The following is a 26,881-nucleotide window of genomic DNA, read 5'->3' as shown; positions in this document are numbered from 1 at the left end:
ATACGTAGAACAGAGGACACAGTGAAGGTAGCCAAGTTCTCTAGTCAAATGTGCCATCCCTCAGAGGATTTCCAAACACAGTTCCTTCCAGCTTTCTCTACTTTATCTGGCCTCTTTAAGGATATTAAAATTAGTATAGAGTCTATGCTTCCTACTTATTAATCCCAGATCTCTCAGAAACCTAGCTGCATTTCTTCCAACTTCATACCTGAGTCTTCCTCACACTACTTGCCATACAGTTCAGAGAGAAATCAGAAACCAGAGTTAAAGTCAGAATGCCCAAGAATATCAAGAAAACATTTCAAATCCCAATCATAACTAGATATATTTGAGAAAGAACATCACTAGAGGAATTTTACCTTCCAAGCTTTTGCCCTTCTCCACTAAAAGCCTTGAACCGCAATCTGGGTTTTATGTACTCTTGATCTTGATGATCCTCCATATCCAGGTTCACTTGGCTGCCATGGACCAGTCGCTGAAGCTCCAGGGGTATCTCTCTTAAAAGGAGAGGGAGGGTTTTAGTGAAGGTTGTTAAGAATCACACCACTCCACCGAGATGACAATAATTAAATCGTGATCTATATGCCAACATAAAAAAATTTCTAGAGTAATTATAGGTCTCATGAGATTACCTCACACTTTTACTTTTCAAATTTATTTGGAGAAGTGTTTTCTATGTATGCCTATGTAGCACGTACATACACAGTGCTACTGGAGGATAAAGTTCCTGGGACTGGAGTTATGGATGGTTGTAAAATGCCATTAAAATGCTGGGAAGGAAACTCTGGTCTCCTGGAAAAGCAGCCAGTATTGAGCCATCTCTTCTACCTCATCACTGTTCCTTAGTGACTCTTAACACAAAAAATGTTTTGGTTGTCACAAGGACCTGACGGTACATTTTAGAAAGTCAAATTATGAGACAATTGATCTTTAAATTAGCACAAAAATTCCTAAGTTTAGGAGTTAGTTCACGTTTTTTTCCCTTTGAAACAGGGTCTTATTCCTGGCACGGTGATGCACGTGTTTAATCCCAGCACTCTGGAAGGCAGAGGCAGGCAGACCACTATGAGTTTGAGGCTAGCCTGGTCTACAAAGTGAAGCCAGGACAGCCTAGACTACACAGAGAAACCGTCTTGAAAAACACAACAACCGGCTCTTATACTGTGGCTTAGGCTAGGCTCGAATTCACTATCTAGATAAGGCTAGCTGTAAACTCACAGCAATCCCGTCGTAGACTCTGAGGAGTTGGGGTCTGCCAATATTCATTTCTAACGTTCCTGGGGGAAGCTATGTACACTGATGTGTGGGTTTTCTGGGTGTCAGGTGACTAGTGAGCACGGCCATGTTTTAGCATGAGGGACAGGGGCTGTGAGAGATGGCCATAATAGATGCCTTTTTTTTTTTCCTGTTTTAAATTTAAGATTTGTTTCAGGTTAGTATATAACGTAATAGATTTTACTTTGGTATCTGCACACATACAGGTCACTGTATTTTTTTTTTCTTAGTGGGTTCTCTCACCCACTATGCTCCTCTATGCCCTTCTTTACTACAATCTCTCTTCTACTTTCATTTCATGTGTAATGATTAATCTCTTCTTCCCTTCTCATGATCTACTTTCTAGTTTCATAATCTGTGTACTCCTATATAAACACAAACATTTATAATCCACTCATAGATGATGCATGTAAGAGAAAACACATGGTATTTGGGTCTGGATGATACTAACAGTTCATAGAATTACATTTTATATATTATTTGTTTACCACATTTTCTTAATTCATCCGTTGATGAACATCTAGGCTGGTCCCATCTCTGGACTATTGTGAACAGTGTACACAGATTTACAAGTATTTCCAAGATATACTGCCTTAAGAGTTCTTTAGGTAAATATTCATGGATCGTATGTGTCACATGGTAGGCAGTTCTATTTTCAGTCTGTGGAGAAATCTCTATATAGATTTCCTTGGTGACTGCATAGGTTTATACTCCCACCAACAGTAAGGGTCCTTCATTCTTCACAGCTTTTCACTGCACAAAATTAAGAAAAGGTTCTGCACTACAAAGAGATCCCGTCTTCTACAAAGACTTGTGAGGACACAGAATCATCATACCTGACTGCAAATATTTATTTTTAACTCCATCCTGGAAGAAGATAGAAACTGATAAAGGTGTTTTGGATTCTCAGGTCACTGGTGAACACCACACTTCAGTGCCAAGGGCAGAGGCTCAGGAACGCACAGCTATAGAAGACTGGTCTTATATACTGAGGATAGTATCAGTTACACTGAATCAGTACACACCAGAGACTCACATGGGTAACAACTTGCCTCTTTATAATGTCTGAACCTAAGTCTACTTATGTTCTATAAAAAAAAAAAAAAAAAAAAAAAAAAAAGCATAAAGCACTTTCGCAGGTTTTTATTTTATATTTAACATACTTGGCAATTTCCGGGGATATACTTACATTTAAAATACTCTGTTTGGAACTCTACCAAGTCCTTGAATGAATGGCACTTACTATAATTAAGCTTACAACTCCTCACACTTCATTATAGTAATTTCTTGCTTGTTACATTTACAAAGAGATTCTAGACTGATAAAGTAGGCATGTATAAATTGAAATATAAATTTATATTAAAGTAGTTATATAAATATAATTGATAGGCATTTTTGATTTATAAAAAATTACTTTTCTACATTTAATATATATGGTACACTGTATCATTTTGGCGGGAAGTAATGTGTATAAGCGAATTATATACTACCTAACAATTGCTCTTATAGGACAGTAAAGATGGTAATACCAAATATTTTAAGACAGTGACCAGATCGAAGCTAGTTGAGAACCTCAAACTAATATTCTTCTAGAAAAGGAGACTTTGCTCACTATTTGTACTTGATATTATATAAGCCCATTGAATGTCCTTACATGTCTGAAGATTTAGCAAATACTTAATTAGCAAATAATTAACATTTTCTTCAATCACCTTGAAGTAAGAGTATAAAGTTGAACAGCAATGTTGGTTTTCATATATTACTTTTATAGTTCCACCTAGCTGCTTAGTTTTCAACTGCATAACACTGTACTAGCTGTTATATACAAGTACTTGCCACTAATGATCTCAGCTCTCCGATAAGCATTTCTTGCCTTTGTTTGGTAATCTTTTAATATCTATGCAAAATTTAAATTAAAAATACACACCAAGTAACTCAATTTCTACAGTATTTTTCCTTCAGAGTGCCTTTGTTGTTGCAGTTTTATCCCCAGCTCACTTTAGCCACTCTCCTTGGGCATGATGCATTAAAAAGGCTCCACTTTCAATTTCTTTATGAACTCCTCCTGCTATTCAATCTCCCAATCATCACACCCTTATGCCTTTATTCCACAGTCGAGTGGGGTACTGCTGTGACAGGCCTGGACATCCAGAGCTTTTTGTTTTTTGGAGGAACATGAAGACTGTGGGACTTGGACTAGGAAAGTGGTTGATCGCTGTTAAGTAGAACACAGTGGGTCATGCTATAGGAGCTTAGTTGACAATAATGCTGAGAGGAACGGGGACTATCTACTCCCAGCTCAAGAGATCTAAGGGGAACAATATTGCTAACTGGGCTAGAACCTTGTGATATTTTGGCAAAGGATGTTTAATGTTGGAGTCGGTTTGTGCTGAAAGGGATAAGGAGAAAAAAATAAAATAGGGGGAATAGAGCCCTTAGGAAGGTCCCACCCAGCTAATCCAGCAAGTTTTTGGAAGGAAGGAAAAGAAAAAAGGCAGGAAGGGAAGAATCCAAAAAGAGAAAAGAAAAAAGGCCTAAGGAACAGTAGCCAATCAAAGCTTATGTAAATGTAATTCAAGGAAGGGACCCTGGGAACAGGACAGGAGCCTACCAACAGAGGGCCTCTGAAAGACTCTACTGATCAAGATATCAAAGCAGAGGCTGAGACTCATAGCCAAACTTTGGGCAAGTGCAGGGAATCTTATGAAAGGAGGAGACAGAAAGACCTGGAGGGGACAGGAATCCCAAAAGGAGACCAACAGAGCCAGTAACAAACAAGACAAAAACTGGGTTCCAGGGGCTCTGCAGAGACTGATACCTCAACCAAGGAATGAGCATGGAAAGGACCTAAAACCCTGGCTCAGAGGATTCAGGCCACAGACTCAGTCTCCAAGTGAGTTCCGTAGTAAGGGGAGCAGGGGCTGTCTCTGGCATGAACTCAGTGTCAGCCTCTCTGATCACCTCCCCCTGGTGGGGGTGTGCAGCCTTGCCAGGCTACAGAGGAAGACAATGCAGCCAGTCCTGATGAGACCTGATAGGCTAAGCGTCAGAAAGAAGGGGAGGACAACCTTCCCTATCAGTGGACTTGGGGAGGGGCATGAGAGAAGAGGGAGGGAAGGTGGGATTGGGTGGAGAGAAGAAGGGGGGGTGGGTACAGCCAGGATAAAAAGTGAATGAATTGTAATAAATAAAAAATAAATTAAAAAGAAAAGAAGGGACCCAAGTTCCATCCCAAGCAGGCAGAACTTGAAAGCTTTGGCCATATTGCTCTGGCTTTACAGTTAAGGAAACAGGAGTAAAGAAAGGGTTAAGGAAAACTGCTGAGGACAGGTATGTGGCAGGAGATTCCCTGTACAGAAACCCAGAGGTCACTGTGTAAGGCTATAAAAATGAACCTTGGATTATTTTGGAGACCCCAAGATGTTGAAGATGCCAGAAGCATGGGGGATCTGCCAAAGAGCATTATATACACAGAGAAAGGGACTAGTAGAAGAGATAGAAGTGTTAAGAGTCAACAAAGCTGGAAGGAGCTGGATCGCTAAAAAGCCATCTAAGCCATTTGATGTCACACATACAAGTACAGGGTTTGGAGTTAGCCCTGCTGGGGTTTGGTCTTTTTGGTTCAGTATTTCCTCACTATGTTCTGATTCCTCCCTTTTGAAATAAACATGTATATATCCTGTGCCACTGTACGTTGGAATTATATGATTTGTTTTTGATTTTACAGTTACAATTAAAAGATTTGAGTCTCAGAAGAGATGTAGACTAAAACAGTGTTGAGATTACAAAAGACTGTGAAGACATTTAGGTGGATCAAATGTATTTTGCATTACGATATGGCTAAGCCTATGGGAGCTGGGAGTAGTACTGTATGTGGTGTTTTTGAGTGAGAATGCATCCACTGATTCATTTGAATACTTGGTCACTGTCCCCAGTTGGTGGAACTGCTTGGGAAGAATTAGAATGTCTTGCTTTGGAGGAGGTTGGCTTTGAGGTTTTAAAGCCCAGACTACTCCTGGTGACTCTCCCCCTCTGCCTTATGCCTGTGGCTCACAGGTAGGCTCTCAGCTACTGCTTGAGTGCTATGCCTGCCCGCCCACAGACATGCTCTCAGTCATAATCACTGGCTCAACCTCTCAAACTATATGCCCCCATTAAATGCTTTCTTTTATAAATTGCCTTGGTTATGGTGTTTTGTCAACAGTAAGGACAGAGGCTTATGGATAAGTAGCTAGCTATTCAACGACTGACTTATTACATTAATATATTTCTTGGAGCAAAACCCATACTGTCATCATACTTAAAAGAGGTAAATCATTGACTGTGTGTGGGCGGGGTCAGACTCTTTGAACTAGACTAAGATGGAACCAGAGCTGGGCGCGGACAGTGGATGTGGGTCCCTTGGGAGCCGAAAATGGCAGTCAATGTGTACTAGACCTCGGTCACCAGTGACAACCTGAGTCGACATGACATGCTGGCTTGGATCAATGGATCTCTGCAGCTGCCTCTGACAGAACAGTTGTGTTCAGAGACTGCATACTGTCAGTTTATGGACATGCTTTTCCCTTGGTTCCATTGCCTTGAAGAAAGTAAAATTTCAAGCTAAGCAGAACATGAATATATTCAGAACTTCAAAATACTACAAGCAGGTTTGAAGAGGATGGGTGTTGACAAAATAACCCCTATGGATGAATTAGTAATAGGAAAATTTCAGGACAATTGAATTTGTTCAATGGATCGAAAGTTTTTTTGATGCAAATTAGGATGGAAAAGAGTATGACCCTGTAGCTGCCAGACAAGGTCAAAAACTGCAGTGGCTCCTTCTCTTGTCATTCCAGTGACTAACAATACCAAAAAAAAAAAGTAACTAGCCATTGTTCAAATGACAGTGGTGATATTTCTCTTTCGTGGCCTTTTAGACTTCTGTTGCCCCCAAATTCCATTTTATTTGAAACCCATTTTTCCACCTGGTTTTTGACAGTTTTTTTTTTTTTTTTTTTTTTTTTTTTTACTTTAACCAGTTTTTAAATACAATTTTGTATTTCAAGAAAAAAAAAAAAGAGGTAACTCATACAGTGTCCTTACTCCACAAAAAGATCCATCTCATGTCCCCCAAGTCACTTTTATATTATATAATATGTTTCAGTAACTAATTCTTGAAAGCTAATTGTGTTTATTGAACTGTTTTAAAAAGAAATAGGGCCCAGGGAGACAAGCTACTTGGTCACGTAGTTGCCACACAAGCAGGACACCCTGAGCTCACTCTTTAGAACCTATTAAGAGGCTGGAGGAGGCGGTATGTGCTTATATCCCAGCATTAGGGTCACAGACCCTGGGGCTCGGTGACCAACCAGCCGAGCCTATTTGGCGAATTCTACACAAGTGAGAAAATCCCTGAGGCTGAGCTATGATCTATACATGCCCTTGTACATTTGCAGTCATAGGAACACGGATGCACATACTCAATAGTTCCCTCCGACATAACAAACAGAACAACTAATTCATCTTACCCTCGCTTAACAGATTCCAAAAACTGAGCATTTGTTGGGTCACTGTAAGGTCGCAGTTCCCCATCATCTAGACTGAAACCATTGCTCCACAACTTCAGTAAAATCTGAACCTTTGAGGACAGAAAAAAAATAAAGTTTCAAATTATCTGATTCATTTATCTTAAAATATAGATATTTGTTTTGCTCAAAGCTAAGCATCTGTGTTCACGTGTTTACATAGCTTTATTTTTAGCTTAAAACACTGATTAATACTGCAAATATCAAAGTCCCGAGGGTGAAGTCTAGCCTGTTAACTGAGGAAACAACCAGAGAAAAGTAACAAACACTGCTTGGTACCTGTGACTCACACCCTTCACTCATATCCAAACTCTCTTTAGTCCACAGCTTAAACATTCAGGCCAAGGGGCAAGGCAGATGTTCAAAAAAAGCTCTAAAAAGTTTATAATTTTAATATTCCAAAGTCAACAGAAATAACTATTTCATATGTTTTTTTAAATTTAATTCATTTTGTATTAGGAAAGTATATAATTTTTAAGAAAAAAAATGCAAGAATTATATATTTCTTCCACAAATAATTAGCCATCTCTAAATATAAGGCACGGCAGTTAGAAATATTGTAGCTGGAAGCAATACTAACCCATGCTTCAAAAACTCCTGAGCGACTGTACTTGTACTGTCAACTGTTAATTCAGAAAGGGGAAAAACCATAGTAGCAAGTACAAACAAATGCTTAACCATTTTGATGACTGTACCTACATCTTGCAGCTGATTTTCTTCATAGACATACTCTGATCGCTTACAGAAGGAGTTGCCCAATCGGTATCCTCCACCTGTAAATGACTGAAATAAATGGGTTGAGTTCATTAAGATTTACAGTCAAAATGTTATTCTTATACTTGATGTATTTCAAAATTGGACTAGTAATTGGCCAGATTCATATTGACTAGGAAACTATACTGGAATGAAGCCCTTCAGTTATAAAGAAGTATATGTGAGAAGTTAAATGTCTTTTCATAAAAACATTAGTAACTGAAAATACGAAATAACTTCATTTGATCCCCAGAAGCCACATGGTAGAGAGAACCAACTCTGGCAAGTTGTCCTCTGTCTGCTGCATGTGGGTTGTAGATATGTGCACACACATAAATGTTAGAACGAGCAATTCTATATGTATTTGATAGGCTTTTAAGTTTTTAAATAGAAATTGCATCACTTTCCCTCTCTAGCCCCTCCCAAATTCCCACTATCAAGTTGAGAACCTCTTTTTTTTTTTTTTTTTTTATTACTGTTACACATACCATATACATGTACAAGCAAATGGCAAGGCCAAGCATCCTGGGGGTGCTGCTTGACAAAGTTCCAGTGCCTGGATGCCTTGGATTGATCCTTTATTGCCTTTGGTGGATATTTCTTACTATTAAAGGCCTCTCTCCGGATGTGTAGAAAGGGAACCCTCCTCCATTGCTGGTGGGAATGTCAACTTGTACAACCACTTTGGAAATCAATCTGGCACTTTCTCAATTAGGAATAACACTTCCTCAAGATGCAGCTATACCACTCTTAGGCATATATCCAAAAGATGCTCAAGTACACAACAAGGACATATGCTCAGTCATGTTCGTAGCAGCTTCATTTGTAATAGCCAGAAGCTGGAAACAACCCAGATGTTCCTCATTAGAGGTATGGATACAGAAATTGTGGTACATTTACACAATAGACTACTACTCAGAAATTAAAAACAAGGAAATCATGAAATTTGCAGGCAAATGGTGGGATCTAGAAAAGGATCATCCTAAGTGAGGTATTCCAGAAACAGAAAGACACACGGTCTATACTCACTTATAAGTGGATTATTAGTCATATAATATAGGATAAACATACTAAAATCTGGACACCTAAAGAAGCTAATCAAGGAGGACGACTATGGGTAAGATGATCAATCCTCACTCAGAAAGACAAATGGGATGGACATTAAAAGAAGGAGAAAACAGGAAACAGGACAGGAGCCTACCAGAGGGCCTCTGAAAGACTCTACCTATCAGTGTATCAAAGCAGATGCTGAGACTCATAACCAAACTTTGAGCAGAGTGCAGGAAATCTTAGGAAAGAAAGGGGAGATAGTAACACATGGAAAGGACAGGAGCTCCACAAGGAGAGAAACAGAACCAAAATATCTGGGCCCATGGGTCTTTTCTGAGACTGATACTCCAACCAAGGACCATTCATGGATATAATGTAGAACCCCTTCTCAGATGTAGCCCATGGCAGCTCAGTCTCCAAGTGGGTACCCTAGTAAGGGGAACAGGAACTGTCTCTGACATGAACTCAGTAGCTGAGGTCCCCCTGTCGGGGGAGCAGCCTTGCCAAGTCACACAGGAGGAAAACATAGCCAGTCCTGATGAGATCTGATAAGCTAGGGTCAGACAGAAGGGGAGAAGGACCTCCTCTATCAGGGGACTTGGAGAGGGGCATGGGAGGAGAAGATGGAGTATGGGATTGGAAGGGAATGAGGGAGAGGGCTATAGCTGGGATGCAAAGTGAATAAACTGTGATTAATATAAAAAAAATAAAAATTTAGTTTAAAAAAAAAAAAGGCCTTTCTCCAAAGGCTAGAGTTGGAATAATAGAAAAGCTAGTGTTAATAAAATATAATAAAACTAATGGTGGTTCCCTGGGAAAAACAGCAATGCAGAAAATTGAGTCTTCATAAAAACTGAACCTTACTGTTAGATTATGAAATTGTATTAGTAAGCATGAAATAGAGGATCTGAGTAAAATTGTTGTAAAAGAAAATCTTAAGGGAAAACTTGGAAGCTGACAAGCTGTAACTGAATCACTAAGCTTTCAATGCTCAGCTTCAAAAATAGACTAGCATGGACACAGAAAGATTTTGATCAGGCTGTTATTGACAGATCTTGGTACCTTCCTGAAGGCAAAGTAAACAGCTTTAGGAACTCTGATGTTCTTCTATCTGTTACAGGATGGTAATAAAGATGGACATCGTATTGAAACAAGGGTTCATGACAAAGCCACAGAGAAAAGCATTTTGGCTCAGTGAACTGCTTGCCTTTTGAGCAGACTTGTCAGATAAAGATGTTTTCTAATATTGTAGCATTTTAGGAATCCAAGAAAAGGATGATGGTTTTATTTTAAATATAAAAGAAAAACAGGGAAAGGAAGGATCAAAAGGGTCAGAAAGACTGAACTTCTGAAGAAAAGATAAGTGGAATGAAATAATTTTTTTATGAAATAAATTTTAATCTATTAATTCTATGCCAACTTGAAACAGAATCAAACTCAAATAGTGTCATCCTGTCTAGCATTTTTTTGGTATTTTTTATTAATTACAATTTATTCACTTTTTATCCCCCCTGTAGCTCTCTCTCTCCTCCCCTCCCAATCCCACTCTCCCCCCTTCTCCACCCATGCCCCTCCCCAGGTCCACTGATAGGGGAGGTCCTCCTCCCCTTCCTTCTGATCCTAGTCTATCAGGGTCTCTCATCAGGAGTGGCTGCATTCCTGTCTAGCATTTTTGTAACCTCAAGACTTTGGGATCCTAAGCTTAAAAAAAGAAAACTGATTTTATCATATTAAATCTTATTATGAAATTTGCTATTTGCTCATTTTGTTTCAACTTATGCAACCCAGGAAGACTTAAAGTTACATAATCAATAATTAAAGTTTCTGAGTAAATGATTTTGTGTATAAATAAAGCTTGCAAGAGACACAAGTTCTTAGAGCAGGTCAAGCCATACTGAGACATGCTTCCTATCTGTCCCATCTCTTATGAAACAATACTAAATGTTCTGATCTTTCCTTCCCTCATCACTCTTGCATTCAGCTTCCTTCAAGCCCTTCCCTCACCTGAGGCTGAGATAGTATGTCTTCTACTGAATGTTTCTGTTGGTGGTATGTACATGGTTTCAAGCCTAATTACTCTGTATTAGACAACCAATAAAGGGTTCATCCCTCGGAGGGGTTAGTTCTTCTCCTAGCAGTCTTAGTGCCTATAGTTCTTAGGGGTGTGGCCCCATGAAAATTTCCCTCTTCCATGTTAATGTGTCAGTCTTGTTCATGCAGCCATTTTTAGAAGAGACAGCAGACTTCCTGGTATTCTGGCTCTTACAATCTTTTTGGATCTTGCTATACTGAATACGTGGTCATCAGGTAGGATTCGTGTGAGAAATAGCTATTCTTTTAATTACCATTTGCATCACAAATGCACTTTTAATTACAACCTTGCTTTGTTCCACATGCTAAATCAATTCCATACTTTTTTTTTTTAACAGAATTGGAGAACTTAGAAATGTTAAATGGCCTCAAGGCTTGAAAGAAGGAAGTTTTCCAGCTGCTACCAAATAAAGACTAAAACTCAAAGTTTCATGAAGGATAGTCAATCTCAACAGTGGGTACTGAAAGGATCAGAAAGGCTACCCAGACACATGTCCAGGTACCTCTTAACTTCCCAGAAACAGCACAATTTTAAGACACCACTGACCTTAGGTTTGTCATCACTCGAAGATCTTGTGGCTTCATTTAGAGGGACAGCCCCATGTTCCCTTGCCTCTTTGAAAAGTTCATTCACAATTTTCCCAGTTGGAGGCTGAACTATATGTAATCCACCATATTCCTGCTCACCTGAATAAATCCTTTAAACATCACAAATCATAAATAAAAACTCAGAATAGACATAAATTACTCTAAAATAAGAAGCCACATAATCTTATGAGATAACTTATTCATAAAGAAGTACTTCTGAATTCTTCAGAAATATGCAACCTTAAAATGGAACTCAGGCAAAGATCAAATGGGATAGTTTGTATCCCTTCTGAGTTTGTGGAGATTTTGACAATTTCAGCAACCAACATGGTAACTGGGACGGTCCTTGTTTCCTCCCTCAACGCTGGGGGTCTGCTTACGGCACTCCTGTTTTCACAGATCAAGGTTCTACTGTTGTGGGTAAGCATTGCCAACTACCAGAGGCCATTCACCCACCCCATACAGCTACACAGCGAAGGTTTATTCTTTGGAGACTTTTGAATTAAAAATGACCTACTGCACTGCAATTCCCAGTGCAAATAATTTCCTATTATTCTATGTGGTAACTAAAGTCTGACCCAACCTCTACACGAATGTGACATAATAATGGGGGTCGGCTGCAAAATGAACGTGTAAACACCCTCACCCAAAATCCACTGAGGAGTCAGGCATTAGGGCCAACACAGACCCTCATAAGTGTAGAGACTTGTGTGACAGCACACGTGACAGATCCGCGAGGCTCAACCTGGCTGCACCTCCACTTCACCGCCTCTAACTTATAATGTTCTGCAGCTTCTCTTTCTGTACTCTATCCTTTCACATTGTCTTCTATGACTCTCTGTCCCTGACTTTTGGTGCTTGCTTAAGATTTTAGTAGTGGTTTAGGGTCCTTGCTAGACACATTACACAGTCGGTCTAATTTAATTCTCAAAACAATGCTATGTAAAAATGATCTGTAGAAAATATGGCCTGTGTTTTGCATGTGGTTTACAAGCCTTCATGAGTGAACTTGTTAAAGAAGGTGACTGTCCTCAAAGTTTTTCTATAGATCACATACCTTTTCTTGTAAGCTAAACATACAGACCACATTACATCAAATATTTTAGATAATAATAATGTTGGTGTTTTATTTAGCTTCTCTGTTGCTAATAAAACACTGGCCAAAAGCAAACTGGGGGAGAAAAAAAGGTTTATTACATTCTACAGGTTACCTATTATGGAGGGAGGAAGGCCAGGAACCTGAGGTGGGAAGTGAAGCAGAGACATGGAGAAATGCTGCTTACTGGGTTGCCCTCTATGGTTTGCTCAACATGCTTTCTTATGCACAAGAGGGCCAGCTGCCCAGGGATGGAACTTCCCACTGTGGGCTAGAACACCCAACATAATTCATTAAGAAAATGCCCCACAGACATGCCCATAGGCCAGTCATATGGAAGTAATCTCTCAACTGAGAGCTCTCTTCCCAGGAGACTCTAGCTTGTGTCAAGATGACAAAAAAGTAACCAAAGCAGTTGGCTTAAAGTCAGCATGTCAGGTGTGGTGTTGCTGGCAGACTCTGGAAAGCTCAACACTTGGGAGGCTGAGGCATGAGGACTGACTATTTGAGGATGGCCTGAATGACAATGAGTTCCAGGCCTGCCTAGGCTACATAATAATACCCTGAAAACCACAAGAGCAAAATGACAAGCAACATATAATTGTTTTGATTTCTAACTCTTGCCCTAGGAGGACATGAGAATTAGCAGGTGCATGTACAAAGTAAAAGTGGAAACACATCAAAAACAGGGCAAATGTTCTTATGAATGTAAAGGAGGTATGACATGTACTAAGTGCTAAAACAGTATCATGCTTAGAGAAAAAGACTGCCAATAATCTTTTCATCACTTAAGGTACGGTGTATAAAACAGTCCCAGCATCACTTAAAGAAACTGATCGTTTTGTGCAATAAATAATTCTAGTGGTCCAACCTGAGGCAAGTCTTTAATAACTGCATCACTGGTGGAGAAGTGTAGCTTAGCAGTACAAGTTTATGGCTAATATGTTGGGGATACTAAGTTTAATCCATCACACCCCCAAAGAGCACTATCAAATTAAAACTATAAACAAAAAAAATTTTCAGATTGCTTAAGGAGATTCAGTCACTGAAGAAATGGTTCTAGGAATTGAATGCAGGGCCTTGCAGATGCAAGTTAGCACTCTGTCACTAAGTCACATCCACAGACCATAGGTTTTGAGGCAGTTCAAGCTGGCTGAACTTGCTTAGGACAACCCTGACCTGATCACAGAATTAATACATGAAGAACAAGGAAAATATTTAAATGTCAGTCTTGTAAGAATTCAAATATTAGATTCATTGCACTGGGAGCAATATTAAGTCATTCTGCGCGTGTTCAAACTAGGGAGACAACAGCTAAACACTGCAATACCAAATGAGTAAAACTTGGGTACAATAACACATTAAATACTTTAAAAAACTTTGGGAAAAATATATATCATGGAGGCAGCTAAAATATTATACATATCTATTTATACTCATTATCTAACAAAAAATTAAAGCCAAGGATAGTATATTCAAACCATGCTGAGATACCAACCTGCTGATTACAAAGAAACTGTACCTGACAATCCTGACAATGCAGTGATGTGGTGGTCAGCACCTTAATCAAGTGAGCATATCACCAATAGTGGAAAAACTTGAAATTATATGGCTCCTGATGTGATACAATAAAAAGCAGACAGTATCACTCATCTAGTACTCTTGACAAAAATGTTTAACAAGAATCTAATTATGAGGAAAACAGTGACCTAGAATGTGGGGCATTTTGAGATATCTAGTGTAGATTTTTTAAAAAAAGTGAATATAATAAATTTTAGGTTATGTAGGTAAGCTAAAAATAAAAAGACAGACAATAAAGAGAGGACACCCTGCATTAAAACTCAACACAAGAAAATCAAATGGAATTACTAGTCTCTAGCTGGGTCCCCAAACTCCCAAAAATGGCTGAAAAAAAAAAAAAAAAAGGCTGACTACAGGCTTTCTGTTAAATGACATCATGACACCTGTTAATTTTTAGGCTATACTTTTATCATATATAGGTTATATAAGTTATTCTTAGGGAATGAACGATAAAATATCTAGAAGTAAGTGTCATGATGGCTATTAATTTGCTTTCAGACAGTTGAGTAACACAGAAATTAAGAGCATGGGTGAGTACAAGCAATGCTAGAAGATACTTTAACAACTAGTGAAAAGAAGTGAAATATTTAGTGTTTATTTTACTAACCTTTAAATTTTCTATGGGCTTTAAAATTTGTAAAATAAATTTAAGGGAGAAGTTATGAGAATTTTTCTTTTCATTCAGGTGCAGAAAAATATGTATCATTTTTGTCTCCTATACAAAAAAGAATGTGACATTACAAAAACCTAATGCTCAATGAAGTTTTCTACTTCTGATAATATTTTGAGAAGGAGATAATCAGAAAATTCAAGCTTGTTCTCTAACACTAGAAAAATCAATAAAAATATTTATGATACAATATATGCGACTCCTCTTCTAAATCCCTAGTGTGTTCTTTTTATAGTTCAAGAGACATATACATCCCAGGAAATCATCAGTAAGCAGCACACAACAGAAGCGCACACACAGAAACTTCACACTTTCAGATTCTTCAATAGTGAACCAAAGAGTCCCTGTGGCCCCATGGAAATAGTGAGAGCCCTGCTGGCCCTCAACTGACAAAACTGCACACGAATGCTCCTTGGAAGAAGGCCTGAGCATTCATCAGTACTCAGTGAGCTTTATGACAAAAATATTAAAGACCACCATGCATGAGAAAGCAGGATTCAAGATACAATTTCATATGGTGCCTATGAAAGTATCAGATACTAATGTAATTCTTCAGAAGTTTTTCTCACTGACTATAAAGAATTTTGGAATATACCTCCATATCCATTTTAAAAACCTTTAAAAAGTCCCCAGGTCACTTAAAACCATTTGGGCTTAGTGAGCTGAACAGGGTAAATATCTGGAGGTAGCACTCACCGATGCGGCGGAGTCTGTGGGCTCTTAAAGGCTGTAGTTGTAGATCTGTCAGGCTTGGAAGACTTGCATTTCACTTCGTCTTCATATAATTCTGCCAAAGCCAACTACACATAACAACAGGCTTATTATACAGCTGACACTGGAAACAGACTTCTAGACATGTATCTGAGGAACAGATATTGGCTTGAAATTGAGCAATAATGATTTCCTAGGAAAAAGGAAGGTTGTTGCCTCAAAAGACTGTCTTTCCAAAACAAACTAAACTCGTCAGGTCTCATAGTATTCAATCAAACTGCCACATGCCAGAGAAAATTTGTTATAATAATGTTTTTAAGTAACTATGCATCAGTTTCAGAAACTGAGTTTAAATTACATTGTTTTCCCTATGGATCTGTGTAACCTTACTCAAGGTTTTAAATAATTTTTGGAGATAGTTCAAGCTACTGCCAATTTCTCTAATTTAATCTCATAATATAATTTCACTTAGTTATTTTTAAAACCTAAGTACATAAAACAAGTTCAAAAGTATTACTTAAAAGTCTATCAGACACAAATTTCATTAAGTTTAGGGAAAAGAGCTTCTAAAAAATATGGCAATTAATTAAATATTTAACCATTTATAAAAGTAATACTGCAAAATGATGTATTACAGATATATAGCTGGATACCTTCTAAATAAAATAAAAATATTTGTCCTTAAAATAGAATTTAAAATAGTAATCTAATTATTACAGTTTTTTTTTCCATCTACTTTTGCTATTTTGGGCAATAATTTAAAAAATTTCAGCCTGGCATAGTGGTGCATGCCTTCAATCCCAGCGCTTAGGAGGCATAAGAAGCAGGAGGGTCTCTGAGTTTGAGGCCAGCCTGGTCTACATAAGTTCCAGGACAGTTAGAACTGTATAAGGACTCTGCCTTAAAAAGCAAAACAAAATAAACTTCCTTAACACTCCTAGTGGCTATTCAATTGGTACGATTGTAGTCTTTGGGCTCCCACTCACTTTACAAATAAACAAGACCTCCCACCCCTGAAATTATCTTTGAATATTCTTTCCTCAGAAGAAAAAGAACATAACTGAGGTAAAGTCAGTCAGTCTTTTTCCAAGGTTAGGAATTGAACCCAGGCAGAACCTCATGCATGTTAGACAAGCACTCTGACATTAGTTAGATCTCCCAGCCTCTGAAGATTCCACAGGCCTTCAAACACATTTGCAGTACACCCTCAAGACATCTAGAAGATCGTTTCCTTCCCTAATGGTTTTTATTCCTTTTCCTTCCTAGCTCTCACAGATGCATCAACTTGTGAATTTCTAAAACAGCAATTTCCCTAGAAATGCAAATCAACGGCTCACACCTCTTAAGAACTGAACTAAAAAATTCACATAGATTATATTTTTGAAATTTCCCCCTTCCTTTTTCTCCCTCCAGTTCCTCCCATGTTTATACCCCAAACCCCTTGTTCTCTCTCAACTGGATCCAAATCTTGACTTACACACTGTGTAACATTTGGTAGATTACTGAACATCCTTGAGCTTAATAACTTCTTTAAATGCTTATCAAAATTCTTCTGATGATCAGTATGTACCTAAGTATCAGTGTAGAGCACAAGGTGCATCTATTCCACTGCATGAGAACACACTGTTATCTGTATGCTTAACACCCATTTCAGGTGACCTATGTAAAATGGCTTAAAGTTTCTTAACTAAATATCTTTCTCTAAACACACAGATCCTATGCTATCCTCCTAATGACATTTACATTAGGTGCCAACTGAATGGGTAATCTTCAGCGTCAAGTGGATTAGGAACCCCCTGGGAGATACACCAGCCATATGCTTCTGCACTTATGAAATCTACCTCTTGGTGTGCCTTAGGCATTATTTCTAAGGAGAGAATTCCTACCCTGAGCATTATGGGCTAGGGTCTTGAGCTGAATAAAAAGGCAAAAACAGCCACGTTTCAGCTTTCCCCACTCTGCTTTCTTGATCCACAAAGATAGAAGGAGCCCAGCCATATGCCTCTGCCCTCATGAAATCTACCATGACTATCCCACCAGGTTCTTTTTCTTAGCAACTTATTTTATCGTTGACAATCCAACATTTTTCTTGTGTAAAATAAAGCACATTTGACTTTATAGGAAGCGGAACAGGAACACTAATAATCCTTAGAGGTATAAACATGTATCTTTTTAGAAGGAGTTGGCCCCAAGTGACAAGTTATGACATGCTCACTCATAAATATTAAATTTTTAAAATTCAGAATATTAGACATAGACTGAGCATTCCAAACATTGTATCATATTAAATTAAATAAATAAAAATTAAAGTACCAGATAAAAAGTATGACAAAAACTCAGGTTAATTACAAAGTTTAATTAAGATAATACCGAGAGACTGGCCTGCTAGGACCTACCATCAGTGGCGCAGTCAGCCCTAGGCTCTCCAGCTTCCCCTATGTGATTCATGTTCCATCTCCCAGGCACGCTAATTTCCTGAGCCCCATCTCTACTGACAGCCATCAGGGACTACCACCATTTCTCTTCCCTGTATCCCCAGAGCCTGCTTCCACCAAGAAAAAACAGAAGACCATTACCATCCAGGACCACAGGACTACTACCATCAGGCCTGCTAACTCCACATGACTAGAGGTTAGCATTAAGATCACAAGCAAGAAAACCCAGGGCCATAAAACCCAGGGCCATATGGCACCACCAGACCCCAACTATCCTACTACAGTACGTCCTGAATATCCTATCACACCTGAAAAGCAAGAAAACAATCTTAAATCTACTACAAAAATGATAAAGGCCTTAAGAGAGAAAAATAACTCCCTTAAAGGAAATATAGAAAAATACAACCAGAGAGGTGAAGGAACTGAATAAAATGGTTTAAGACCTGAAAACTGAAATAGAAGCATGGAAAACACAACCTGAGGCAATCTGGGAGATGGAAAACCTAGGGAAGAGAACAGGAACTACAGACACATGCATTACCAACAGAATACAAGAGATGGAAAAGAGAATCTCAGGAGTAGAAGATAGAAGAAATTGATATATCAAAGAAAATGCTAAATCTAAAAAGTTTATAAATTTATAAATCCAGGAAATTTGGGATACTATGAAAAGACCAGACCTAAGAATAATAGGACTCTAGCTTCCAACAAGCCCCTGTTCTGCTGAGCCATTAAGTTAAAAGGAACTAAGATTTTTCTTTTTATAATCCCTTGTATTTACAAGAAGAAACTGTCAGGGCTGCTGTAGCTTATACCCTGAGTTAGAGGAGCCACCTGGCTGAACTGATTTAAGACTTTCTGCTGTTAAACAATGAAAGTCTTTAGCCAGAGCTGTTTTGGTGGCAGAGAAACCGGAGGCCTGGATAGCTCAATTGATAAAGCTTCAGCCCCCCAAATCTGAAAGTTCAGGATTCAATTCCCTGCATCAGTCTCTGTAAGCCTCCATGGGTCTGGGTTAATTGTCTCTATTGGTCTTCTGTCCCCTCGAGGTCCTTCCATCTTTCCCAACACTTCCACAGGATCCCTGGAGCTTCACTCCATGCTTAGCTACAAGTCCCAGCATCTGCTGGCTAGAGTTTAGCACCTATTTGCAAAAGATTGATATGTGGGGAGGGGCACAGGGAGAGGGAACAGGAAGGAGGGCACTGGGAGGAGGGGGTACCCCTGAGATGTAAAGTAAATAAACTGAAAAAAGGGTTTCCCTGCTTCTTCTCTTTTTCTTTGGAGGCTCTCGTGACCAGAGGCCCCTGGGAGTTAAACTATACATATAAACTGTATATAGAGAGCCCCAAATTGTAAGGCTACCAGCCTGGAAGTTTTAAGCGTTAAAGTATAGGAAAACAAAACAAAACAAAACAAAACAGCCACCAACTGGTCATCAAGGATGCTGTGACCTGCCTTGGCTCACCCTGGGTGCTGGAGCTGGTCTCTAGCACAAGGCAAAGGACACTGTCAATAGGAAAACAGCAGCTCACAGACTGGGAAAAGATCTTCACCTACACCACATCTGACAGAGGACTAATTCTAAAACATATAAAGAACTCAAAAGATTAAACACCAACAAACCAAATAATCTAATTAAAAAGTGGAGTAGAGCTAAACAATTCTCAGCAGAGGACTTTCTAATGGATAAAAAGCACTTAAAGAAAATGTTCAATGTCTTTAGTCCTCAGAGAAATGCAAAGCAAAACAACTCAAGATTCCATCTTTCACCCATCAGAATGGCTAAGATCAAAAACTTCAGTGACAGCACATGCTGGCGAGGATGTGGAGCAAGGGGAACACCCCTACATTGCTGGTGGGAGTTCAAACTTATACAACCACTGGAAATCAATCTGGCCCTTCCTGGAAAATTGGTAATAGCTCTACCTCAAGATCCACCTATACCTCTCCTGGGTACATATGCAAAAGACACTCCATCATACCCCTGGGAAATTTGCTCAAGTGTGTTCATAGTAGCCTTAATGGTAATAGTCAGAAACTGAAAACGAGCTACATGTCCCTCAACCATAGAATGGATAAAGAAAATACGTACATTTACATAATGGAATACCAACCACCTATTAAAAGCAAGGAAATCATGAAGGCAAATGAAACTAGGAAAGATCATTCCAAGCAAGGTAACAAAGACCCAGAAAGACACATATAGTATGTACTCACTTATAAACGGATATTAACCATGTAGCACAGGATAACCGTACCAAAATCTACATACCCAAAGAAGCTAAGTAACAAGGAGGGCCCCAGGGACGAAGCTTGAATCCCGTTAAAAAGGGAAATAGACATTTGGAAGTAATAAAGAGAGGAACTGGGTGGGAGAAGGAATGGGGAGGGGAATAAGGGTGGAGGCCAGTCATTGAAAATCAGGGGTGGTAGGCAGTAGGGCTGGGAGAGAGATGGGAAGCTTATGTGTATGTGGTGGTGGTGGGCTATCTCTGGGACAAACTGGAGACGTGCAACAAGGAACAAGGTAGGTTCCTAGAAGGATACAGGGCAATTCTAGCCGAGACTCCCAGCAGCAAGAACTATGGAGACTGAAGTGGTCACCCCTACAGCCAGGCAGGGCTTACAATGGAGGGAGAGGGACAACAACCCACCCACAAAGCCTTGGACCCTACATGACAGGCAGGGATGGAGATGGAGCAGAGTTTGCAGAAATGGCCAACCAATGACTGGCACAACTCGAGACTCACCCCATGGGACAGCGCCAACCCCTGTCACTATTAATGATACTCTATGCTTGCAGACACAAGGCAAGCTATCTGGCCTCTTAGAGGCTCCAACCAGCAGCAGATCAAAACAGATGCTGAGACCTACATCCAAACATTAGACAGAGATCTGGGAATCTTGTGGAAGAGTTGGGGCAAGTATAGAGAGACCAGAAGGGGATAAGAACTCCACAGGAGGACCAACAAGAGTCAACTAACCTAGGCCCATAGGGCTCACAGAGACTGAACCACCAACCTAAGTGTGTGCATGCATGCACTTGACCTGGCCTCCTACACTTACAGCACAATTTTCATGTGGGTCCCTTAGCAACTGGAGTGGGGCTGTTCCTGCCATGGACTCTATTGCCTGCTGCTGGATCACATTCTGCTAGCAGGGCAGTCTTATCTTTACTCAGCGGAAGAGGATACACTTAGCAATGATGCAACATGAAGTGCCAGGATGGGATGGCACAGGGGTGGGGGTGGAGGTGGGGGCTCCCTTCTCTGAGAAGGGGAAAATGGGGGAAGAGGATGGAAGGCTGGGGACTGGAAAGAGGAGGGATGGGGCTGCGACAGGGATATGAAGAGAAAAAAAGAATGCAGAGAGAACTCATCATTCTGGTTCTCAAAAAGTTCTGGAGTTTGGAATATTTTAAGTTTCAGGATTTTAGAACAAGACTGCTCAACTGGTAATCTCTGAAAATACTCCAAAGTCAGGGGAAAAAAAAATTCCAAAACTGAAAGACTTCTGGTCCCAACCCTTTCCAAGTAAGAAAGGGTCTTACTTGGACCCTTTCCAACATTTGGTACGCAAAGAACCTGTAAGAAAACCTGGATCTAAGTCACTGTGAGGGGCAGAAACACAGCAAAAGAGAACTGGAGTTCTCAGCCTTCTTTGTGCTACATATTCTAGAAAACCCAGTAAAGTTTACTGTATAGACTAGCCACACCTAGGAACTTTAGGAAATACCACGTGCTCAAGCCCTACTCTAAACCTAGTGGATTAACAGCTGGTGTAAGGGCTAGTGTCTGCTTTATCAAGCCTTCCCACAGACAGTCACTACTTCACGATGTCTGTGACCAAGTGATGTAGGAGGACAGTCAACGGGACCAGGCACAATGGCCAGCAACTGTTACACAGCCCAAATGATAACCTGGATGGAAGCACAGAATTAAGAAGAGCAATCCTTTTCTTTTGCTATTATTCTGGAGAAAAATTGGGAAGCATATAATACCTTAAACAACGTTAAACCCTGTGCGTGATTGCCTGGAGGATACTAAAGTCTTAGAAATAATCCAAAAATAACACAGAGGTTTAGATTTGTTAATGAACTTATCCCCAATTTTTCTACTGAACACTGCCAAATTTGGGGAAGTAAAGGGAGCCAAGATTGTCTAACTGCTGGTTTGATGTCCAAATGGGATTTACAGTCTATACTTAGAATAGTCACAAGCTAGTGGGGCACTTTGGGAGATAACTATGTAGGCCTCTTCTGGTGGTTCCTAAAACACTCCTTCATGATTCAGAAGCTGAAAGACTGTATTCTGCACGGCGGCTAAGATGTACCTTTATAGCTGGTGATAGACTATCAGGTGAGTTTATCTCCCACCTGATGCTGATATCTCCATTCTCCAAAATCATCTTAACTTTTTTTTAATGGCATTTTAGCTTAAACTGTGCTTCCAAAAAAGTAACATGTGGTTAAAATAGAGATCTTTTAGGCCAATTACACCTTGTACATTTTACTTATAAAACGAAACAGAATTCCCGAATGGGGCAGGCCCCAGGTTCAAAGCAGGCTGGGAAAACTCCAACCAGCAATGAGACCTCAGAAAATGGTTTACTTATCAACAGTTTGGTTGGCCAGTCAGATGGCTACAGCTTCACTAGTGTGTTGGATAGTTCACGTCAACTTGACAAACCTAGTGTCACCATGGGGGTGGGGAGCGGGGGTCTGTCCTCAATTTGGAAGAAAAAAAAAAAAAAAAAGAGGCCTCCATAAGGCTGTAGGCCATTTTCTTAATGAGTGGTTGGTAGGTAAGAGCACAGTCCATTACAGGTGGTGCCGTCCCTAGGCTGTGAGTCCTGGGTTCTATTAAGAAAAAAGGACTCCCAAAGTGTGCATGCCCTTTAACAAACTATTGTGTATCTAGAAGTTTGGCCCAAAGAAATAACTAAATGTCTCCCGCAGAGAAATCTCTGAAATATGTGTTATTAATACAGTGAGACACCAAGAGCTATGAAGTAGCCTGAGGTAATTTTGCTGTTCATCAACATGGGAATAGCCTCAGGGCACTTTTGAGTAATGGATGCTGTTTTTGAATAGTTAAAATAGGAGTATGTACATGGATGCTTAGAGAAAAGTAAAAATGTCCATCTTCCAAAATATCAAAGCAGCTTATTTTTAAAAGAAAAAGAAAAAAGCAGGTAGAGCCAGCAGTGGGGAGCAAGCCAGTACAGAGCACCTCTCCCGGGCCTCTGCATCAGCTCCTGCCTCCAGGTTCCTGCCCTGACTTCCTTTGATGAGGAACTGTGATGTGGACACATAGGTCTTTCCAAGTTGCTTTGGTCATGGTGCTTCATCACAGGATAGTTAGGCTAAGACAACTAGCTAAGTGGCCTCAGGTTCACCTGCAAGCAACCTGTGCTCAATTAATACCATTATAACTTTGCACTGGTTTGGTCTGTAAAGGTTTTCACAAGCCTGTTTCAAATCTTTGACCTTTCACAAAATTTAATACCATACAACAGTATCCACAACTACTTATGGATTTGGTCTCCTATTTCTCAAAATTCACGACCCCCTCTCCCCCCCCCAAAAAAAAAACAAAAAACAAAAAACAAAAAACAAAACAACCAAACTTCAGAAAGTTATAACGGCTGGCAGGCAGTATGTCTGGTTAAATAACGAAGACAAGCTATTAAAAAACGCTCTGTCAAGGTTTGTGAATCCAGGCTCATTTATTCAGAACCATAACCCCTTAACATATATTTAATTGTTGAATTTTGTTAATGATTTCATAAGGAGATAGAAAAATGCCTAAAATGACTGAGTAGTGTTAGCATCTGATAAAACAGCAGCCAGTGGACAAGTGTTCGGCTGACTAATGTCAGCGTCATACCCTGGCCGAGTTTTATTTGTTAGGTTTTGCGGATTACCTCTTACAAGTGGGCTGTGACCAAAGACTGAACTGTCTTTTAAGACCCCTCCTGTAAAAACGTAAGCTTTTTGGTGGGGGTGGAGGGGCACAAAACTGCTTTTGGTAAGTCATCAAATCCGAAAGAGCATCCAAGAGAACAGCTACCCCAGCAGGCGTTCATTTTAAAGTTACTTTTTTAAGTGGTGGCCGATTTATCACTAGCCACGGCGGCTCTCCGGCAGGCAGGAGGCACCAAGCCGGAGCTACCCACAGGCCCCGCACAACGGCAAACAGCGGCTCCGAGCACCGCGCGCGACGGGAAACCAGGCGCGGGAGCTCGCGCACTCGCTCCCACGCCCACTCCGTACAAAGCGCCTCCGGGAGAGTCTCTCTCTCCTCTGCGACACTGTTGCACACGCGAGGCACCAGGCGGCTCCGGCCGGCGCCCAAGCATACCCACGCCCTCCCGCCCGCCGCCGCCGCCGCCTTCCGTGTCCGCACCTGCAAGTCGCGCGCGCTCGGGGGCCGTGGCACCGCGGAGCCCCGCTCCCGCTCCCGCTCCCGCTCCTCGGGCGGATCCACCCGACGAGCCTCCGCCATCTTCCACTCGCTCGCGGCTCCCTCCCTGGAGCCACGACTTCCGGGCTGGGTATTTATAGACCGCCCGCGGGGCGGAGCTACCCGTGACTCCGCCCTCCGGGAGGGGGCGGAGCCAAGCGGCGGTACGCCCGATTCGTGCACGCCCTGGAACCCCTTCCAGCCCCGGCACCCTCGCTGTAGGGTTCCGGCTCCTGGGAATCGCCAGCTTCCAGCATTTTGAGGATCTGTCTGTCTGCTGTCACCCTGCGACTCGCTGGCAGGAACTATAGGTTGTCCCAGAGCGCAGCGTTGACTTCCAAATCCATTTAACTCAACAGTGCAACGTTTTAACAGATGAATGTTACAACTTCCCCTTTCAAGTCTTGGTAGAATCTCTCTTTTTTTCCCTTGGGATCAAGGATTAGATGATACTACCCTCTGGGTGGATCCGTGTTGAGGATGAGAAACGGTAAAAGCTTTTGGCAATGAGAACAGAGACTTAGACCATCCCGCCCCCCACTCTGAGATTGATCTAACTATTGTCTTATACCAAACACTTAGTCCTCCCAAGAATTGCCGATGTAGAAAAAAAAAAAAAAGTCTGGGCCTTTATGAAAACTTAAAAGCTAGTGAAAGAAAGGAAGGCTTAAACAGATAACAGTACCGTTTGTAAATAAGCTTTGCAGAGAGTACTATGTGAGGCCTGTGTGTGAATGGAGAATACTCTCTTGGTGACGGCTGTATGCAACATGCTGGGTGCCGGCCTCCTGTGTACTACTTTTTTGGCGTGTTTTGAGTTCGAAACACTTAAAAAAGAAACCACATTTTACCAGTTGGAGAGGTTGAAACTGAGAGCTCTGTAACAACTTTTAGAATTAAACCCACATCTTAGCTACTTTTCTTGATTGCCAGGGGTATGTAAATATAGCCACATATAGGCCTTTGGGTTCCCATGAAGACACTAATCACATGAATTTTTTTTTTTTTTTTTTTTTTTTTTGCAATAAAATGTGTACCCTTTTCTCCTGTTTGGTTTCACTCTTAGGCCCAGCTCAGAGGGAAAAGGAAGACAATCTTTTCCAGTGCTGCTGGGTATGCACAGATGTACTTGATCAAGGCAAATGATAATTAAATTCACCCTGTAGAAACTAGCAGTACAGGTTACTAAACCTTGCATTGCTGTCCTGATATCCTTAATACACATTCCACCTTAAAAGTTCCCATCACCTCTTTGACAAGAAATGACCCTAGAGAGCCAACACCTTTTAATGTTGGGCCCTGAAGGAGAAGTACTCCCCACAGACATTTGACCAGGAAAGACCACAAGTAAAAACGCACATCTATGTTCTAAGACAGATATTGGAAATATCTTACTCATGTCAGCAAAATAGTACATGGTTGTTTAGAAATAGGAAAACATGATTTTGAGGTAGTCACGAAGAGACCTCGATTAGAGATGTTAGATTCTAAAGTGTAAGCTTCTATGTTTACTTACTGGGCCCAAGGTCATCTGATACGGCCTTTAGGAATGAAAATCAGCCCGCTGAGGATTTTACTTAGGCTGTGGCAATTTTATTGAGAGCAATAAGCAATATCATCAGAAACAGAACATGATGGCCATTGCCAGGATTAATACAGTTGTAGCTGGCAGGATACAATGACATCTGCTAGCTGTACAGGGTGCACAAGATTAATGTCTAAGACCAGTTGTTCTGTGAAGCTTCCATGCTTCCTTGATGTCTGAGGGAACAGTCAGAAAATCACAAAGCGGCCTGAATGCCTCACTGCCTGAGGGAGTGTATCGGTCTGTCAGCAGCTGGAAGGCGCGTTGTGCCCCAGGAGCCATGGGCTCTAACCTAAAAAGCCTATGATGTATGCCTCAAGGCAGCTAGGCCAGGCCAACTTTTTGATTTCCTACACTAAAGGAATGTATTTTTAGGGTCTATATCCGGGAATCCATGAGTAGAAGTAGCAGATATCTGTATCCAGGACTGAGACTTGCTTGTCTTCACAGCATGTTTTCCAATCTTGCTAAGTCAATAAATACAATAGCAAGACTAATCGTCAGGTACAGGTGACTCCAATTTCATAACTTAAATGAAATTAATATCTATGTAATTTTACTATGAACATCACTGTGCTCAGGCTTAGAAATGACTGTTTTATCTGTTGAAAGACTCTTATCTTGTTTCTAAAACATCTGCTCTGTTTACAGTTGGTAATTTTCATGGCTTGCATACAACATTTATGCCCTCTAAAACAACTTTCTGTGTTGGCTATTGTATAGTGGGAGTTTTGGTTTCTTTAAAAACTCAGTTGTGTTATGTAAACATGTTTTCGTTCTCATCCCAGGTGTGGGATATGAGGCTTCATAGATCGTCCACAGCAGCAGGCTATTTGCTTCTTGGGCTCTGAGAAAGGTGTGATCTTTGACAGCTGCAGATAGTTTAATTCTGAGGACTCTGTAGAGGGAATAGAAGCCAGAGCCCAGGGAGAGATGGGAGGCTCTAAAGAAAAAGGCTGCTGTGCCCCCACCCCCACTGCTCCAGGTTGCTGTTGTTGGAGTTTGATAAGAA

At 40.6% G+C, this 26,881-nt stretch overlaps 1 protein-coding gene across 1 annotated transcript in view; it reads right to left on the bottom strand.

Annotated features, from left to right (window-relative positions):
• The window catches only part of Ubxn2b (UBX domain protein 2B), a 65,668-nt gene extending 41,342 nt beyond the window's left edge, over positions 1-24,326 (bottom strand). The window contains exons 1-6 of the mRNA XM_055603200.1: positions 24,228-24,326; positions 15,368-15,471; positions 11,284-11,434; positions 7,542-7,625; positions 6,786-6,895; positions 360-497 (exon numbers count right to left, since the gene is read on the bottom strand). Of these exons, the coding sequence (XP_055459175.1) occupies positions 360-497; positions 6,786-6,895; positions 7,542-7,625; positions 11,284-11,434; positions 15,368-15,471; positions 24,228-24,326 (686 nt within the window). The remainder of the gene's footprint in view (positions 1-359; positions 498-6,785; positions 6,896-7,541; positions 7,626-11,283; positions 11,435-15,367; positions 15,472-24,227) is intronic.
• Between the last annotated feature and the right edge of the window lie 2,555 nt (positions 24,327-26,881).

The sequence above is a fragment of the Psammomys obesus genome, unplaced genomic scaffold (assembly GCF_907164565.1).
Source record: "Psammomys obesus unplaced genomic scaffold, mPsaObe1.curated_primary_1811, whole genome shotgun sequence".
Classification (NCBI taxonomy): domain Eukaryota; kingdom Metazoa; phylum Chordata; class Mammalia; order Rodentia; family Muridae; genus Psammomys; species Psammomys obesus.
This window is presented reverse-complemented; position numbering and strand designations above follow the sequence as displayed.